At 41.4% G+C, this 18,109-nt stretch overlaps 2 protein-coding genes across 3 annotated transcripts; one reads left to right on the top strand and one right to left on the bottom strand.

Moving 5' to 3' along the window:
* Window positions 1–872: 872 nt before the first annotated feature.
* Window positions 873–11,468, top strand: prmt9 (protein arginine methyltransferase 9). 2 transcript variants are annotated; one of them, XM_075463149.1, is made up of 13 exons: window positions 873–1,250; window positions 1,563–1,762; window positions 2,766–2,914; window positions 3,009–3,245; window positions 3,432–3,599; window positions 3,744–3,846; window positions 4,349–4,458; window positions 4,644–4,836; window positions 4,961–5,144; window positions 6,557–7,256; window positions 7,400–7,553; window positions 10,245–10,367; window positions 10,843–11,468. In XM_075463149.1, exons 2-13 carry the CDS (start codon window positions 1,565–1,567, stop codon window positions 11,080–11,082), a joined length of 2,559 nt encoding a protein of 852 aa, XP_075319264.1. In that variant the 5' UTR covers window positions 873–1,250; window positions 1,563–1,564; the 3' UTR covers window positions 11,083–11,468. The 2 variants fall into 2 exon arrangements, with proteins under 2 accessions (XP_075319264.1, XP_075319262.1); XM_075463147.1 differs by lacking the exon at window positions 873–1,250 and having other exon boundaries at window positions 1,670–2,914.
* Window positions 11,469–11,522: 54 nt separating this feature from the next.
* tmem184c (transmembrane protein 184C) lies at window positions 11,523–17,259 on the bottom strand. The gene is made up of 10 exons (XM_075463150.1): window positions 16,634–17,259; window positions 15,689–15,819; window positions 15,571–15,607; window positions 15,165–15,370; window positions 14,541–14,615; window positions 14,376–14,469; window positions 14,152–14,264; window positions 13,904–14,003; window positions 13,588–13,759; window positions 11,523–13,492 (listed from the first exon to the last, which is right to left on the bottom strand). The coding sequence occupies exons 1-10, from the start codon at window positions 16,748–16,750 to the stop codon at window positions 13,182–13,184; spliced, it is 1,356 nt and encodes a 451-aa protein (XP_075319265.1). The 5' UTR covers window positions 16,751–17,259; the 3' UTR covers window positions 11,523–13,181.
* Between the last annotated feature and the right edge of the window lie 850 nt (window positions 17,260–18,109).

Here is an 18,109-nt window from a genome sequence, read left to right as displayed (position 1 = left end):
AGTCTGCGTTACAAGTATAATAACAAGTCATTGTCGAAACAATGAGCTTAAAAACCACACAGAAAAGTGGCCAACCACCCATGTCACCTAATTACACAGTTTAAATGTCGGCCCGTGTTTGACGACAGCTGGCACCCAGACTGGCTGACAAAAGGACACAATCAAAGATCCTAGTAGGTTTGTTCTTCACATGGAAAGTCCTCCCAGGCACAAGAGCTGGATGAACACGCTTGTCATCAAGCACAGCTCAGGGGGAGGACACTTTATGCTCAGTCATTCAAGTATCCAGGACAGAGAACCTCTGCTGCATGCATGCATGTTTACACCCACAGGACTGAATTTAGGCCTTATAGAAAAAACAGAGAGCAGCTGCCTTGGACAGACTGGGAAAGTGTGTATTGCAGAACAAACAGTACGAAGCTGAATGATAAGGCACAAAGAGGACAACACCCTCAGATCAGATGTAAACTTCTGAGTGTACATTTTCTAGGTTTATTCCAGACTGATGATGGACATGTGTTGTGTCTTCCTTTTTGAGTTTTCCTTAAGTGTAAAAAAAAAAAAAAAAAAAAAGTTCAAAAGTGGATGACTACCTGCGTCCTTATAACTATGCGGCTCTGTTATAGGTGGCATTTTTCCTGAACGTGTACTATCTTGATCTTTTGTGCTCTTCGGTTGTGCCTCGGTAGCTGTGTTTGTCTTCAGAGGCAAATCTGAGGCGTTGACATTTACTGCAAAGTTTTGCAATTAAATTCCAAAATCACAGCTGACGTTCAAAGTGGTTCCTGTGGCCAATTTGTCCCGCTCGTAATCTGTAAACCGACTGCACGTCTCCACATGTGAGCCGCAGGAACCTTTAGTCAGACTCGTTTCTTTCCGTGCCGCTAATCGCACGGACACGTTTGTTGATGAGCGGTAGCGATCTCAAAGGCTACGCCGAAGGATCATTTGGAGGGGCGACTCATACCAAAAACAATGATTGTTTTTTTATCAACCAGCGGAGAAAACATGTGTATGACCGGATATGTGGCTAAACTATCGTAGTGACTATCAGAGCAGCCTTTATCATGTGAGCTAATGGCAGGTTTGCCGTTAAAAGTGTAGGGTTGCCTACATCCATGCTAACGGATGTGCTGCACGTAACGCTCACGTTTGCGTGTTGGAAGAATTTGTAACGCCGCTTGGTTTGACTCCTGTGATTGTCCTCGTGCGTTTTCATCACGTAACCCAGCCTGTCATACCAACTCACAGTAAGTCTTCATGAAACAGCGATACGTGTTGACGAGCGTTTCAGGAAAGTCTTCATAAAAATTAAAAAAAAAAAAAGATGTTAATAAGACAAGGTTCGGACATGCTTTGCAAGCCCAACTCGCATATATTTTTGCTTCATATTCACTTTGCAATTGATGTAATATGTTGAAAATGGAGCAGATGCCACGCATACCTTTTTTTCTCGCGCCTCAATCCATCCATCCACCTTTCCACCCTCCTCTCCTCTCCTCTCCTCTCCTCTCCTCTCCTCTCCTCTCCTCTCCTCTCCTCTCCTCTCCTGCTTACCTCAGGGATGCCTAATACCAGCGCCAGGCAGAAACATGGCAGGAGGGCGCGGAGGCGACGCAGAGTGGACCCTGCCAGAGATGAGCTGATCTCCAGTTCCCTCGAGAGTGCTCAGCAGTGCCTGTTCAACCAGGACTATGGAACAGCGTTTGTACACTACCTTCTCGTCCTCAACCTCGCACCTATGTTCAAGGACTTTGCAAGGGTAATGGCTCATAATATCACTCCTAAAACCAGTTTGTGTACATCTGGTACACATTGTAGACGCTCTCAACCAGCCCATAATGGTGTAATTATACGATAACGCAGTGTGCGAAAGTTTGGGCGAGTAAAAGATTACCTGACATGCACTAGACTTAAAGTTGGAGATGGCGCTTTTCTTCTCTAAGCTACATAATCTTGTTTTCACATTTTACTGTTTCATAACGACAAAAAACAGCTGCAGAGTTTTGCGGCCTCTGTCCTCTGCGGCTGTGGACCAGTGTAGCTATTTCATGTTCTGGGACACTTTAACATTTACTGCAGCGTGCAAATGCTTTTTCTCACCGGCCAAAACTCCTTTAGTCCTTGTTTAGGGTATGTTTGTCTATTATTTTTGCATGATATATCTATTTCTGCGGATTGTCTCACATGCATCATTTTTTGGATCACAAACTTTCATTTTTGCCTCTTGAAATAATCCTTGCGGATTTGATGGTTTATGTTTTTTTTAGTTTTTTTTTTTTTAGATCATCATCCTGTTTTAGAATCCTTCCTCTTTTCACCTCACTGAAATATTTCTGATATCAGTGGCTGCAGCACATACCCACAGAAGTTGTGGTCTTCATATTCAATTCAGCATTTTTTTTCAAACCTACATTTAAAACCATGAAGCTCTGTTTTGACCTCACAGATGCACCAAAAAGTATTTTCAAAATGCACCAGGTTTGATTTGACAACCTCAGATACAGATTTTTGTGTTACGGATGCAGGCAGGGCTTTCTACTGATAACATTCCTGTAAGGACCATATTTATTTTTTCTTACCTCTGCATGCCTGCTAACTGCCATTTCTTAATTGCGTTCCAAACTGTGAACCAGAAACCGTCCTTTAACTTCATGCCATTTGGAGTTCAGTTCATCTTCTACTCACTTAACCATTCACCAAAAAAAAAAGCTTGCCACTGCACACACATTTGTCACATTTTTTCAGTGGCATCTTCCTTTCAGGAGTCCTTCAGGTTCACTCTCTTCAAATGGGCCGAAGAGCTGGACTCCGTGGGCCGCATTCAGGATCTTTTTGACTGCTATGAACAAGCGCTGGAAGTTTTCCCAGCGGATGAGGTCATCCTGAACAGCATGGGTGAACACCTGTTCCGGTACTGTCCATTTGGCATTGATTTCTCGCAGTATGTGTCCCCTAGTTGCAGAACATTCTGTCGTTTTTATTGTCTCATTCCTTTTATCGTCCAGGATGGGATTCAGAGATGAAGCGGCAGGTCATTTCTACAAAGCCTTAAAGCTGAAACCAGACTTTTTAGAAGCAAGAGAGAACTTCTACCGTGTGGCCAACTGGCTGGTGGAACGCTGGCATTTCCTCATGCTTAATGACCACGGGAGGAACCAGAAGTACCAGCAAGCCATTCAGAAAGCTGTTCAAAACGGCTGCAACACTGTACTTGACATAGGTACTGGCACTGGAATTCTTGGGTGAGATATTTTACATTAGAATTTGGAAATGTTTTTATTTCATTAGGCTGTGTACATTTTTTTTTTTGTAGGTCATAGTTTGATCCTTTAACACTAACGCTTCGGTTAACGCCCGGACTTTAAGCTTCCTATTTTGTCTGCAAAAGGTCTCCCTGCTCTGATATCTCGTTTCCTATTTCCGTTAAGCATGTGTGCGAAGAAGGCGGGAGCTGCTGAGGTGTACGCCTGTGAGCTCTCCAAGACAATGTATGAACTGGCCTGTGAAGTGGTGACCGCTAATGGAATGGATGGTAGCATCAAGATCCTTCATAAAAAATCTCTGGAGATGGAAGTGCCAAAAGACATCCCACACAGGTGCAACTTCCACCTAAATTTGAATTGACCTCCCTGGCGTTGAATTGTCCAACCAGCCGTAGCCGATTCTGTTCTGAAGTTCTCAGGTGCTCGAATCATTGTTTCAAAGTATTTTTCCATAAAAGGTTTGTGCTCCTTGCTTAGGGTTTCTTTGGTGGTGACAGAGACAGTGGATGCAGGATTGTTTGGAGAGGGCATCATAGAGAGTCTCATTCATGCCTGGCACAACCTGCTGCTGCCCCCTAAGGTAACTCACGCAAACACAGGTCAGGAAACGCCACAATCTTAACATTAACGTGCAAATACACTTACCTTATGGAGCACTAAATGTAGATCAATCCAGTTAACCTTTAAACGGCGTGTCACACATTAACACTGGAGAATGTACAGAGAATTAGGCCAGGACTCTGTCTGCAGTTGCCCATTTACACATGCACTTCACGGTTGAAGATGCTCTGTAAAGCAACATTAAAGTCAGAGGAGAGGAGTTTGAAGCGGCAGCTGTTATCAGCAGGCTGTGGATTCCTTTCGAGTTTTACCTGCCAGAGTCACACATGGACTCATCCTGAGATTTTCTAGACTCACTGCATAGGGGGTGGACGGTCAAAATGCAAAAGGTTTAATGTGTTTTATGTAAACACTTGCATTCTCACATGCTGCCCCTCTGGAAAATCTTTCTAATCGGGGCTGCAGAGCACGTGTGAAAATGGCACCGGCCCCTTTAAAAGCAAATGTTTCTTCTCCTAAAGAGGGATGAGGGTGAATTTGGAGATGAGTCCACCACAGGACGAGTCATCCCTGCTGGAGCCACAGTGTTTGGTATGGCTGTCGAGTGCCTTGAGATCCGCCGGCATCACAGGTAAGCTCCAGGAGTCTGTTTGCATTTCTGTGAATAGACCTCACTTCCAGCCATCATCTTAAATTTATTTGTTCTGGTAATGACTGTCATGATGCCAACAGCGAGTCTGTTTCTCAGTTTGTCCGTAAGCAACAGAGGCCGTCTAGGTCTCTCAGCGCATTCTCATATATATTGTTTTCATCTAGGCTCTGCATTACAGAAGTGGGCGGTATGTCCATGGCTGCAGCTGGAGAGCTCCGTAGTCCAGTGAGCTGCAGCTCAGAGCCAGATGACACCATGGAACCATACACAACAGAAAGACTCAGCAGGCTGCCAGGAGGATACAAAGCTCTCACAGAGCCATTCACAGCCCTCAACATAGATTTCAACAATGTGCAGGTGACTAAAAACGTCTCTGACAGCAGGGGGCATGTCATTCCCACAGTTGAGCTCCATTCCAACTTGATCCACGATGAAGAGTTACGATTTCCTGCTTTATCTGTGGTGTATTTGGGACCTGCAGGAACTGGAAGGCTTGAGCTCCAGGGAGGTTCGAGAGATGCGGCTACTGGTCACTCAGGAAGGAGAGCTGGATGCTCTGGCTGTATGGTTCCAGCTCCACCTGGACGAGGAGAACAGTCTGTCTACTGGACCCCAGGAGGACACCTGCTGGGAGCAAGCCATCTACCCTGTCCACAGCACCAAGAGTAAGATGCCAACACACAGGCTGGAGACAAGCATGCACACAACAGGCTTTTTACGTATTTAGAATTTAGTTTTTAAGCACAATAGTTAAAGTATATGTTCATGGCATTTTCTGCTTCCATTAAGCCAGAAGTATGTCTTATCTATGTTTGTAAGAAATAGGTTTGCTCATCAATTACTTGCTTTGTATTCTCTTTGAATTTATCATTACTTTCTGTGTCGGATGAAGACTTTTGTGTGTTTAAGACCACACTTTTTCAGTTTTAAGATTGAAATAATACGTGATGCAGTAACTGTGTTGACAATAATATTTTTACTGTAGTAGATGACGATGCAACGACACATTATTCATTATCTTTAAGGCTTGCAGTTGAGCTAATACACCAAGTCAGATGGATACTGTGGAAGACTAATACTGTCAAGACCATCAAAATACACGACCCTTTTAAAATGAACGTTACATTTGGCAAGATCCTTCGCTCTGCTATCATCACAGGCCGCTGTAAGCGTAATAGCCACTGACATCAGACGACTTGTGCCAGTTGGCATTTCGGTGCATCCTCTTTCAGGCCGGGGCGCAGCAGCATGTCGCTGCTCTGTTAATTAGAGAAGGCAGCCCCAAAGGAGCCGCCACCTCTCCCAGTGATCACCAACATCCGCTTGCCGGTTGCTGTGAAGTGTGCATGGTGATATGTCTGCGACACTCTTTAGTGTTCATGAAAATCTTATAGGCAATAAATATGCATTTTCCTCAAACGCGTTGACATGAAGATGTGAACAGATGGTATTCCAGTAGGAATCCTTTCTCTGCCTGCTCTCCTGAATCTCATTTCACCCGCCAATGGATTTGCTCTCTCACCCTCTCTTCCTCTCTATGTTTTTAACTTTCCTTGCTCGTGCTCTTCTACAACCCTGTCAGACATATAATAAAAACATCCTACTTTACTTGTTTTTATTGTTCTTTTCCTACTTTTGCCCACGGTTGGTAGTTAACCTACTACCCGCGTGGCTCTGGATTAGGGTATTATAATATAGATAATCCAGAGCTACCACCAGTACCTGAGATTTATCACTCATACCAAACACAATACTTTGTTCACCATTTTTTTTTTCTAAAAGAAAAGATTTAAAATTTAGTCTGAACACAAGCAGCTTTACGTCAACGAAAGCTTTTAAATCTTTACGATCAAAACGGACTTCTTTACAGGTAGATCCAAGAATATTTCATACCGAATATGTGCTTTTCTTTTTTTTATCCGTTTGATAATGAAAACACAGCAAGTCTCTCCAAAGACCTTGGTTGTATTTTATACTATAAACACAATGTAAATATATCGGATGGATGATAAGTTTTGATTCTGTTGTGCTATAGTAATCAGAATGAGTCGGTGGTTTACTTTTGCTGTTTCTTCAGGTTTTGTGCTGAAGCCACAAGACGAGCTGATTGTCGACGTCTCCTGCCTTGATGCCTACTTGAGGCTCAGCTGTGTCGCTGTGCTAAGAGATGGTCAGAAAATCCATCTGGACAAGCGTGTGGGTTCACCTCACTCTGGAAACCTCATTCCTAACCCCAACTCTGAGGCAGAACTGTGCAGTGCATTAGCTTGTCTCCAGACTAATCAGAGTCAAACTGAAGACTTCTGCATGCTGGAATGTTCAGAGATGGCGCTCTTGAACAATCAGGATTACCATCAGAGTTTTTGTTGTGCTTTAGCCAAGCTCATCACCCAACTGAAGGCTAAAAACCAGAACCACGGGCAAAGATCGGCTTTTCAGTCCGACCCAGCCACGTCCACACCCGGCAGCAGTCTCCTGTATGTGCTGGATGTGTCCGAGGGGTTCTCCCTTCTCCCCCTCATCGCAGCCAGACAAGGTCACGTGAAAGCCTACAGCTCTGTGGAAAAGAAGAAGCAACAGGAAGTGCTGCGGAGGCTCGCTCGCTCCAGTGGCATCTCAGAGCAGCATCTAGAGTTCTGGCTCAACCACATGGAGGATGAGCACGGGATGCTGCAGAGGCCGTCCAGGGAGAAGCTGTGGAGTGCCATCATCCTGGACTGTGTGGAAACGTGTGGCCTCATTAGGCAGAAGCTGATGGAGAAAGCATCACTGGCCAGGTCAGGAAAGTGGCAAAAGGAGAAAGAATATGAATCTGCTTCTGTTTACATTGAATTTGAGATGATCATCTTAGTGCTGAACTTATAGATGTGTTCGATTTTAACTAGGATATCTCAGACTTTATTTCTGTTATTTCTACCAGGTGTCTGCTGGAAGAAGGAGGACAAATTTTCCCAGAGAAGATTGTGGTGTATGGCATGTTGGTGGAGTCGGACACTTTGCTCCTAGAAAGTGCTGTTCAGGGTCAGAAGCCAACACTGGGATTTAATATCGCTCCTTTCATCAATCAGTTCACTGTAAGTATACCTGCAAAATGCACCATTTATCCATTTTAACTTGCTATTGACAATGATTTTGCTTGTAAAGTGCTTAAGATATATCGACAATGCGGATACCATTTCCTGAAACTAGGGTCTATTTCTTGACCACATGTTTTTAAAAACTTTTCTTGGAACCAGGACGTTTTGGAGACACGTTTGACAAAAAAAAACAGTTAAACTCTTCTTGAGATCATATACTTCTTCAGAGACTACCAACGGAAAAACTCAAATACAAACACTTCACTTTTTGGGGGGCTTCTTGAGTCTGAAAATACAGTTAGTCGTTCAGTGAGTTGTTCAGATTTGCAGGTTGCTATTGAGTCACTGTTAGCTGTTAGCATCCTCATCTTTATCTCCACCCAACTTCAACTTTAAATCGTGCTGCTTTCTCTGTACCTTAGAAGTGGAAATCAAAAGTCTTTTGCCATCACCTTTTTCTCTCATTGGCAGTTATATAGTATATTATGTACAGTTATATATTCATTCATTTCCCAGAGGGAACCTCCCGAGGGATTGATAAAGTTGTATCTATAGTTCTCTTAAAGTGATAGTTCGGAGTAGATTCACCCTAGGGTCATTTGAACCGTGACATCCAGCCAAGTAGCCCACCCGAAGTTTTTTCGATCTTGGCTGAACATCAGCTGAGTTACTGAATTATCCCGAATAGCTTAGTACAAGCGCTAATGGAACCTGGCAGTATCTCCAAAATTACCACACTAAAATCACATGCCATGACACCAAACTTCTACAGTAGTACAAATATGATCTGTACTCACAAAACGATGCATTTGGAAGTTTGTACATAGTCCAGGAGTTTATTATTATCAACACAAGCCTAATAGCTTCTCTGCTGCTAAAGCTGCGTCGACGTCACTTCCTCGATCTGGGAGCTTCAAAGTAAGATGAGGGTTGATCTACTACTGTAGACAACAAAGTATATGCTATATTCTACATGATTTTTTTATGAATTTTTATGTTGTAGAGTTGTGAAATTATTTTATCAATGGAGAAATTGAGCAGCCTTGCTTTGTTGTCTACAGTAGTAGATCAACCCTCATCTTACTTTGAAGCTCCCAGATCAAGGAAGTGACGTCGACGCAGCTTTAGCAGCAGAAAAGCTATTAGGCTTGTGTTGATAATAATAAACTCCTGGACTATGTACAAACTTCCAAATGCATCGTTCTGTGAGTACAGACCATATTTGTACTACTGTAGAAGTTTGGTGTCATGGCATGTGATTTTAGTGTGGTAATTTTGGAGATACTGCCAGGTTCCATTAGCGCTTGTACTAAGCTATTCGGGATAACTCAGTAACTCAGCTGATGTTCAGCCAAGATCGAAAAAGCTTCGGGTGGGCTACTTGGCTGGATGTCACGGTTCAAATGACCCCAGGTTGAATCTACTCCGGACTATCACTTTAAGAAAGAAATCAGCTAATGATGCTCTACCAGAACTTTGAATACCACCTAACTCGTTGTTTTTTCTTCTTCTTCTTTTGGGCCCCATTAGTTGTTAGAGTAGCACAGTCCAGTAGTACAGCATCCAAACCAACACAATTTAAAGGCTCACAAGAAAATCTCAAGAAGATACAAAGAAAAGCATGATGTCCAAAAGAGTTGCCACTACCATCTGTTTGTGGTCAAACTGCAGTATTTCTCTGTCAGTTTGGTTTATGGTAGTCTAAGCTTGGCTTGCGGTGTGTGCTAGTGTGAGCTCTCATAAGGCCCTTCAAGGGTTATTAAGTGTTGATTGTGTCCAAATTTGCATTGGCACGGTAGTGAAAGCCTAACTAAATCTTCTTAAATTTTTTTTTTTTTTTTTTTTTTTTTTTTTTTTTTTTTTTTTTTAGAAGATTTGATTTTGAGTTGGAGAGCAATGTGCATGCCTGTCACCAAAAATAAAGTAGAACATGTTTTGTACGAGGTGGTGTAGCCTCACAGCAAGAGGGTTCCATTTTACTGATGTGGTGCTAATTTAAGTCTTGATTAAAAATCTCAAGTCAAAGTAAGATAATCAGACTGATTGTGTGTCCAGTTCAGTTTTCTACCATGTATGGGGCTTTCTTGTGTCGAACAAATGTTTTCCTTGGAAAACTGATGTCCAGCACTGTGTTTTCTGAACTCCTCTTTCATGTGTGCTTCCCATCTGTGTTAAAGAAGCTGCAAAATCCCATTGAATTCCTTTTCTTTATTTGGTCTGGAAATCGTCATTTTCCTCCAGCATCATGTTTGCGCTCGTAATTTTGCAGCGCTCCCGTGGGACAGTTGTTTGTTTTAACAGATGCTATCTTTAAAGCCCTCAGTGGGCACATCCTCGCACAACTGTCACACAAGACATTACGCACAGCTTGGCCCAAAGACTTACTCAAATCCATCACAGCACATCAAACAGTGGGCTCTGTGGTCTACGCAAGTGTGGCACGGAGGGGGGAAGGAATCTTTAGTGAAAGAGCAAAACTTTCTCTGCTGCCACTGCGGTTTCTCTGTGAGCCTCAGTCAGCCGCCTCTGTCAAGATTAATAAGGTTGGTGGGGGGGAGATTTATTTTCTTGGTTAAGCTTTAATCTGTGACAGAGAAGAAATATATGTATTATTGTAATTCTATCTTGTCATTAAAACAGCTGGGTGTTGAAATACTTTACGAGCTAAGGGTATGTTATGTCCTCCAGGTACCCGTTCATGTGTTTTTGGACTTTTCCACACTGGAGTGCAGACATCTGAGTGAGACTGTGGAGCTCTTTGTTCTTGACCTTATGGAGGCCAACGCAAACTACACTAACCGAGACGTCAAGGTAAGATGTACACGGAGCCCGTTTGTGATGCCAACGTGAGCCGAAGCCAATCAGTTAAAACGGCGCCTTTTTATGTGCTCTTAAACCAGAGCTGAGCTGGAAAAAGTCGAAGTTATGCTTTCACTCTGAAGGTATTAAAATCCCATAGCAGCCTACCTCCACATTAACTTAATGAAGAGAAAAAAAAAAAAAAAAAAAGAAAAGCCAGACACATGAACCCACATTTTATCCATCTCCCCACAAACTTCTAAGTTTTCATTTTTTCTTCATTCATACCTTTGCTTCTTTTTTTTTTTTTTTTGCCAGACGTGAATTCAGCGCACCCCGTTTTATCTGAGATGTTAGAAATCTAACAGAAGTCTGCAGTAGGTCATGAACCTATCAGTCCAGCAATTTATCCAAGCCTTGGATAAATAAAGTTGTTTTTCCTTCCATATAATTTCATTGCATTCACCCCCTGATCCCTGTCTCACAGGTCCAGGCCATGTCTGCAGGCAGAATAACAGCGATTCCCTTCTGGTATCAGATCTACCTGGACCGGGAGATCAGTGTCAGCACCCTCAGCCAGAACTCCCACTGGAAGCAGGCTGCCGTCGTTCTGCAGGAACCCCTCGAGGTGCGAGCTGGAGACTGGGTCAGCCTCGCCGTGAAGCTCCACAAAAGCACCATCTCCATTTTGGCCCATATAGAGAACACACCGGCACAGATGGACTAATAGTCTCTTACTTTGTATCTTTTTTAATTTTTTTGTTGTTGGCTTTTTGTTTCTAGGCAGTGTATTAAATACTATACATTTCCTCACATATATTCTTTAAAAATTTCCCCTTTCCGGTGTAATTTTTCATGAAACGCCAGTCCTCCGGAGTTTCAAAGTTTTACAGACACACCGCTGATCTCTGATCAGAAAAGAGATTTACAGTAGCCTACACCAACTTTACAAAAGCCTGTGTAAAGGAGATTTATTACCTTGAAATAATTTTCTAAGCACACAGTATAAATATTGTTCTTGGATTATAGGCAAAGTTGTTATAAAGATGTTTGCATCCAAACTGTTTCACCAACACATGTGAGTTTTCTTAATAAATACAAGTTAAAATGTTATTAGAATTTGTTTTATTGTTAAATTAAAATGTAGAACATTTACATCAGATCTGATGTAATCCTGTCATCTTTAATAAAAAAAACAAGGCAATGCAACAGGCTTGAGCTTGAACATGATGCAAATGATACGGTCAATCCGATACGTGCGGCTTCTGACGAGCTGAAATCTCAAACTGTACACTTTTATAATACTAGTGTCCCCGGAACAAATCCATGTGCGTCGCAATGAAGAGAAAAAAAAGAGCTTGTAAAATCTGAGGGAAAGGTAAATGGTAAAAAGTGCAAGAGCTGCAAGAGTTTTCCAGCTTTAAGGCTGGAAAGGATGGAACACTTAAAAGTAAACCAGGTAAAATGGATGTAGTGGACAGACGAGTTCCACGGCACGTTGAACAAGGCCTCTGAGACTAGTGAATCAGCTTCTATTAAACACGAGAGAATAAGCTTCACATAATTAATCATTTACAGAAACTTACCAGAATGTGCTGATTGTACCATTTCAGGATGAATTGTGTGCTACTCTTTTCCTTAATATTTAAACTGTACTTACAGCATCAACTCATACCCTTTGAGATGCAATATGCTGTATTTATACAGATAGAGTGGATATTACACTGTCATTCAGGACACTTTTTTTTTGGGGGGGGGCAAAGCTTAAAGTTAAACAAACATGCTGCGTCCTTAAGTCTTTATGGTGCCTCTACTCATTCCTTCGTTCCTTCCCTCCCTCCCCTTGGAAACCAACTGCTCTAAATAGGACAAAAAAAAAAAAAAAAAAGACTGGGCTTTAATGTGCTTTTAGAAATGTAGATTTGATCCGATGTGATTACTTCTTTAGTCGATAGTGTCAAATCACAAAAGTCAAAACACAACGTGGAGAAAAGTATTACATTTTGCATATTTCTCTTATCTGTCACATTTAAGATGAAGTCACGATGTTATGAAAAATGTGTTGCGGCTGTGAAATCGATGATTCACCCAAACTTTAGCAGAGGTCATGTGTCCTATCATCTGATGAAACAACTGTGCAAAGACCGGGTCCTTTGAAGAGAAAGATGCTCTGTGGAAACTGTCTTTTTATCCCAGTTACACCAGATTCTGCCAAAGCTTATTGAGCCACGTGCTTCTTTTGTACAACATAAGATGGCTTAAAATGCAGATTACTGACAAGTCATTAAGTGACATAACTTCACTGAACTAGGGCTGCGTAGTAAATAAAAAAAAATTGCTGTCATGATGTCACCGTGCCGAATATCGATGTTGCAAAAGACAGCAAGAAATGTCAGGCTACTGACCTTTTTAATGGGAGACATTTTGACTTGCAATAGATGGACAAGTGCAGGGATTAATGAGCGCTGCATTCCACTTGTATGCAGCCCTCTTGAATAAACTTAAGCTAAACACCACATACTAAGATATTTATCTAAATATTGGAAGTCTTATTCTCATCACATTATTCATCAATATCGTACAGTGCAGGTTTTCCTGATATTGTGAAGCTCTGCCCTGAACATTCCTGGAGCCGTCACTGGCAGAAAGGTCCTTTTGACTTTGCACTTCTTAGCAAACGTCTAACGCTTAGATTGGGTTTACGTGTCCTTTTTAATTGGCATTTTTGTTCCGCTTGCGTCAGTAATGCCTTAAAGAAAACATTAAGGCTCTCACTGGGACCCGCCCAACCATATCTGCTAATTCTGTTTGAGACACCGGCCTAAACTAGCTAATCACAACGAGATCTCCCTCTGCCGTTTCTTTGGTTTGGTTGGTCCTTTCTTCGTTTTGGGTTTCTTCAGGTCCAGGCTCAAAACCTTCATCCCACATGGCCGAGCCAAGCCCAGCAGGTGCTGACAAAGAGTGTGGAGTGAGGGTTCTGCCCAGGCCCTCATACTGGCCTTTCGGAGACACTGGGTTGGATGCAGCTTCTGTGATGGCGTCTTGAGACCCCGAAGAGAGAAGGCCGGATCGCTCACCATCATTCTGCGCCTCACCGAAGTAGAACTTCCTCGGGCGACCCATAACTGTCCTTCCTGGCAATGTGGACAAAAACAAAAAACATCTTTAAAGTATGTCCAGTGTCAGAGATGCTTCCAAAACCAAAGTACATCAGATAAGAGGCCCTTACCAACATTGCGGACTTGTTCGGAGATGTCTGCTCTGACATCAGAAATGTCCCACATCGCCATGAAAGAGTCAAAGCAAGAAACCTCCTCAGCCTCCTGGATGTAAGGTTTGTAAGTGAAGCTGAAGTGATGCGCAATGGCTGCGAGAAACATCTCCACACAGATGATGAAGTCCTGAAAAACAAATGGACAGTTTCGGGGGGCGTTCGGTTGTGTTTCACACTATCAATAAATAATCAGGAGGCTAAACAAAATATATCAGCTCTGCTGACACTCCGTGGATTAACTGCTTTTCAACTGCATGCGCTTCCTTTTTACCTGTAAGCCGGTGGCCACGGCTTCCACACTTTGCCAGTCCCAAGTGCGTTTTTCTGAGATGATACCCACTTTCACCAGCAAAGCAATGAACACAGCTTGCCTGGAAAAGTTGGGAAAGTTCACAAAACCTCAACACGTGTATACAGCTATTTATCCACAACAGAAAACAATCCACAACAGCTCATACTGAATGTGAACGTGAAAAATGTCGATGTCATGACGGCTATTACGAACACGCAGAGATTTACCAAAAAGAGACGAACACCACCATTTTGACGCATAAGAATTTGCCCACTGGTCTGATGGGACTCAGTTCCTCCCTCAGAGCCCGGTAGAACAGCACCAGGCAGTACATGGCAAACTACAACAAAGAGAAGACAGAGAGAGAGAGAGATTCAGTTCAAAATGTGTGTCGAACAACTTTATGTTAAAAACAAACTCACCGGAACGGATGAAACGGCAGAATACTTACCAGCTGTGACATATTGTTGACGATGACCAGGTATGTCCATGCGTTTGTTGAACTGAAATTGCCTTCATCGTACACATTACTCAGCTGGCAGATCCTAGGAGGGAAACTAGATTGATACAGCACACACCAAGACGAATAATTAACCCAAATAGAATCGGTACTTACAAAGCGATTACTGTTGTGACGGGTCTCACAACGGTGTACTGCAACACTCCCAGTTTACATCTCAACAGTAAAACCCTGCAGAGGAATATTGCCGTGGAAAAAGGAGGTGGGTTTAAAAACAACAATGACGTCACAGCTAAAACTAATAAGATTAAGATTAATAATTCACGACCATAAATAATATTAATGGTCGTAAAAAAAATATGTCAAGTAGACCTTTGAAACAAGTTAAATGACAACATTCAACAGTGAAATGCCGAATTTATGGCCTCCGACACCCACGTAATAAATGCAACAGTACCGATATGTTGCATTTGTTGTTATGGGTTAAACACAGAAACTAAAAATCATTATAAAATACAAAGCTAATAATAAATCAAACTGAACTTATGTTGTTTTCTTTCAGTTTCTTTCTTTAAAAAAAAAAAAAAGCCAATTAAATCTTTAAATGTGGCAACTCTACTAAGACACTAAGAAATTGTCATTGCCCGTTAAGCTGAAATTTTCAGGGAGTTTTGAGTGGGAACTGTATTGTAACTTGTTTGAAAGAGACGGGCATCATTAAATCGGGGAGCGTCATATCATCTCTTCTGTAAAAGCAGTATTTTTCCACAAGGAACTCACTCTCCCATCGGCCAAGGCGGGCAGCAGCAGAGAGGAGGCAAGTGTTTCTGCTGCTCCTGGACCTCCAGCATCATCACCAAGCTGGGGTACTGATTTTCCAGGTAGTTAAGCAAGAAAATCATGAAGTTGTAGATCACGTATGCCTCATAGCACTCTCTGCAGGTGTCCACATAAATTGCTATACTGGGGTATTTCAGAGCAATCCACTAAAAAAAAAGAAAAAAAAAGACAAATAACAGTTAAAGTGAGGACATACAGTGATGTAAGTATTACATATGAGGTAATGTCTAAAGAGAATTTAGTCAATAAAAATCCCATTTGTAAAATGTCTCTTATTCTGTATATACATACATTTGATTTTTATGCAGGTTATGCAATAGCTTTAATTGAATAACATAGCACTCACACTGTCCAAGCTGTAGATTGGGACCATCCATAATATCCTAAAAACAATAAAACCAGAACTATTAAAAACCTGTTTGAGACTGTTATTTGTAGCTAAACGTGACTGTTGACACCTTTACCTGATAATAGGTTTCTGAAGCTCAGGCTGAGTGTAGTGTACCAGATGCTGGAGGATGCCCCATAATGATATGGGTATGGTCATAAAGACAAATATCCCAGCTATGAACCATGCTTTGTTATGAGTGCCAACCTGTCATTATAAGGAAAAGAGAAACACAGGACACATAATTAACATTTAAGGTAGCCGCCAAGTGTTAGAAATTAGGCCTGTAATAGTCAGTGGTGAGCACATTGCTTTGAATCTCAGGATCAAGTAGAACAACACTTTGTTCTGACTGAAAAATACAATTAAACGTCAAAGATTCTAAGACAGACTTAATTGACTCAAATACTACATGTTTAAAGTGGCAAAAAAAAACAACAACTTAGTAGATTAATTCAAGTTCCACGCATAAATTAAAATTTGAGGCACATTGTGCCATTTTCTCTTTTTACTTTTTAAACAAAAATGATTAAATGTTTAGTCTATCAGTCAAGTAGCTGTAATACAAATCAAACATTAAAATTATAGCCAATTCGTTGTGACTTGATCAAACATATGTTCAAAATAAGATCCGCCTCAACCAGCTACAACAGTGAAACACTGTTTCTACTGTAATAATGACTTTAGTATCAGAGCTACAGGTGAATACCTTTTTTTTTTGCATACAATACATTTACATGTAACCCATTAAGTACGTATTACCAACAATACTTTGATACCTCCTCTAAAGTAAGCTTTTCGGTTGATTTTTACGGGTATCAAAAGTACTTTTCACAAGTTTTTCACCACCACACCAACTCTGCATGTTTTGTAGAGGGAAAGTATGCAAAACCGATGCAGTCAGTACCTCACCTAAAGTGTATTTATGTATAATATGAACAAATCACCACTGAGTTAAAACAGCAGAGCACTAAGAATGAAAATGAAGCAGCTTGTCAAACAGATCCATCACTGAACTGACCCCTGACTTCTGAAGTTCCCAGATGCACAGCGGCAGGACGACTAATAGCAGCAAAATATACAGCACAGCGACCAGCGGCCGAATCCATCTTCTCCAGTTCCCACAGGAAAAGGGCATCTTGTCATGAAGCCACTGCAGGGCCTTTAAAACCGCCTGCTAATACGGTGACAATTTAACCCGTCGGGCCAGTGTTCTTAACGCCTTTAACGTATTTGCCGTTAGCTTCGCATTGTTATACTCTGAACGGCTCAGTGCGACATAAGACAAACCTATACTTGTGTATTTAGGCGTTATTTACTTCCTTAAGGTTACGTGTCATCCATGAACGACGCTGCTGCTGGACAATTAACTGCTCATATGACTCGATTTTAGCTAACAGTAACTTGCTAACAGTAGCTTGTCAGCTGATTCACCATGTAAACAAAGTCGGTTAATGACCCATGCCCCGGATTAGTTAAACATCTAAAAGTAAAAAAAACACACAAAAAGAAAACCTAAGACTTCAGTCAATCTATTCCCTATGTGGAAGTACTCATAAAATACTTTAAAGACGGTTGATATTGGGAGGTAAAAGTTTCCGAAGAAGTAATTGTTGCTAAGGATGTTCCTCGTTTTAGTACCGCCCACAGGTCAAGATATTATTGGTTGAATAGTAGCTCTAAACCAATCAGTAATCACTATATAGTGGGTTTGGTTGCACTTCATTTCCGTCGTCATCATCACCGTCATCTGATCTTTTGCCACTAGATGGCAGTGTTAATCAACAATTATTACGAATAACAGCCCTAGATTTGTGCATGGCTTTTAGGCTTGACTTTTTCTCTTTCTGTGGCAGTTCTCTAACTAATTTAAGGTCTTCATAGAAAACATAGGGCATTCAGAACTTGAGTAGATGTGGTGTGTTTTTTGGCATGTAATGCAGTTGCAGAACTGTTGGTTTCTTGTTGGATTTTTTTTGTTTCATTAATACTGTATATCTCCACAGAACTAGAGGAGTAACTACAAGTGTGATTGCTGCCTTTTAACTCGGAATTTTGTGTCGGCTCTTGCACATTTAATATTTGTTTTATTTCAAATACACACTTTTGAGGCCAAGTCAAAGACCAAAATGACATTTGTAAGTACATTTGTCAATGTACAATGTTTCAGTCAGTATTCACTACTGATAAAACGTTTCTGTTTTTTTTTTTTTTAAGTTTGTCACTCATCATTTTAAACCTACTTGTGAACTTCTTCTGTGCAATCCATTGAAGCCAAGGAATTATACAGGTAATATAAAAATCCCTTAAATTACTTACAGTATATTGGAAACAGATTCCACTGGGAAATCTATAGGAAGTTCCTTATCAAATGTGATATGAAAAATGCTTTGGTCTGTAGAATACAACATTAACTGCATTTGCAAGAAGACGTTTAATATAAAATACAAGTGCAAATAACCTTCATTCACTAGCAACAACTGATCACTATCTATTA

The sequence above is a fragment of the Odontesthes bonariensis genome, chromosome 4, assembly GCF_027942865.1.
Source record: "Odontesthes bonariensis isolate fOdoBon6 chromosome 4, fOdoBon6.hap1, whole genome shotgun sequence".
NCBI lineage: Eukaryota > Metazoa > Chordata > Actinopteri > Atheriniformes > Atherinopsidae > Odontesthes > Odontesthes bonariensis.
Note: the sequence above shows the minus strand (reverse complement) of the source record. Positions and strands in the feature narration are given on the sequence as shown.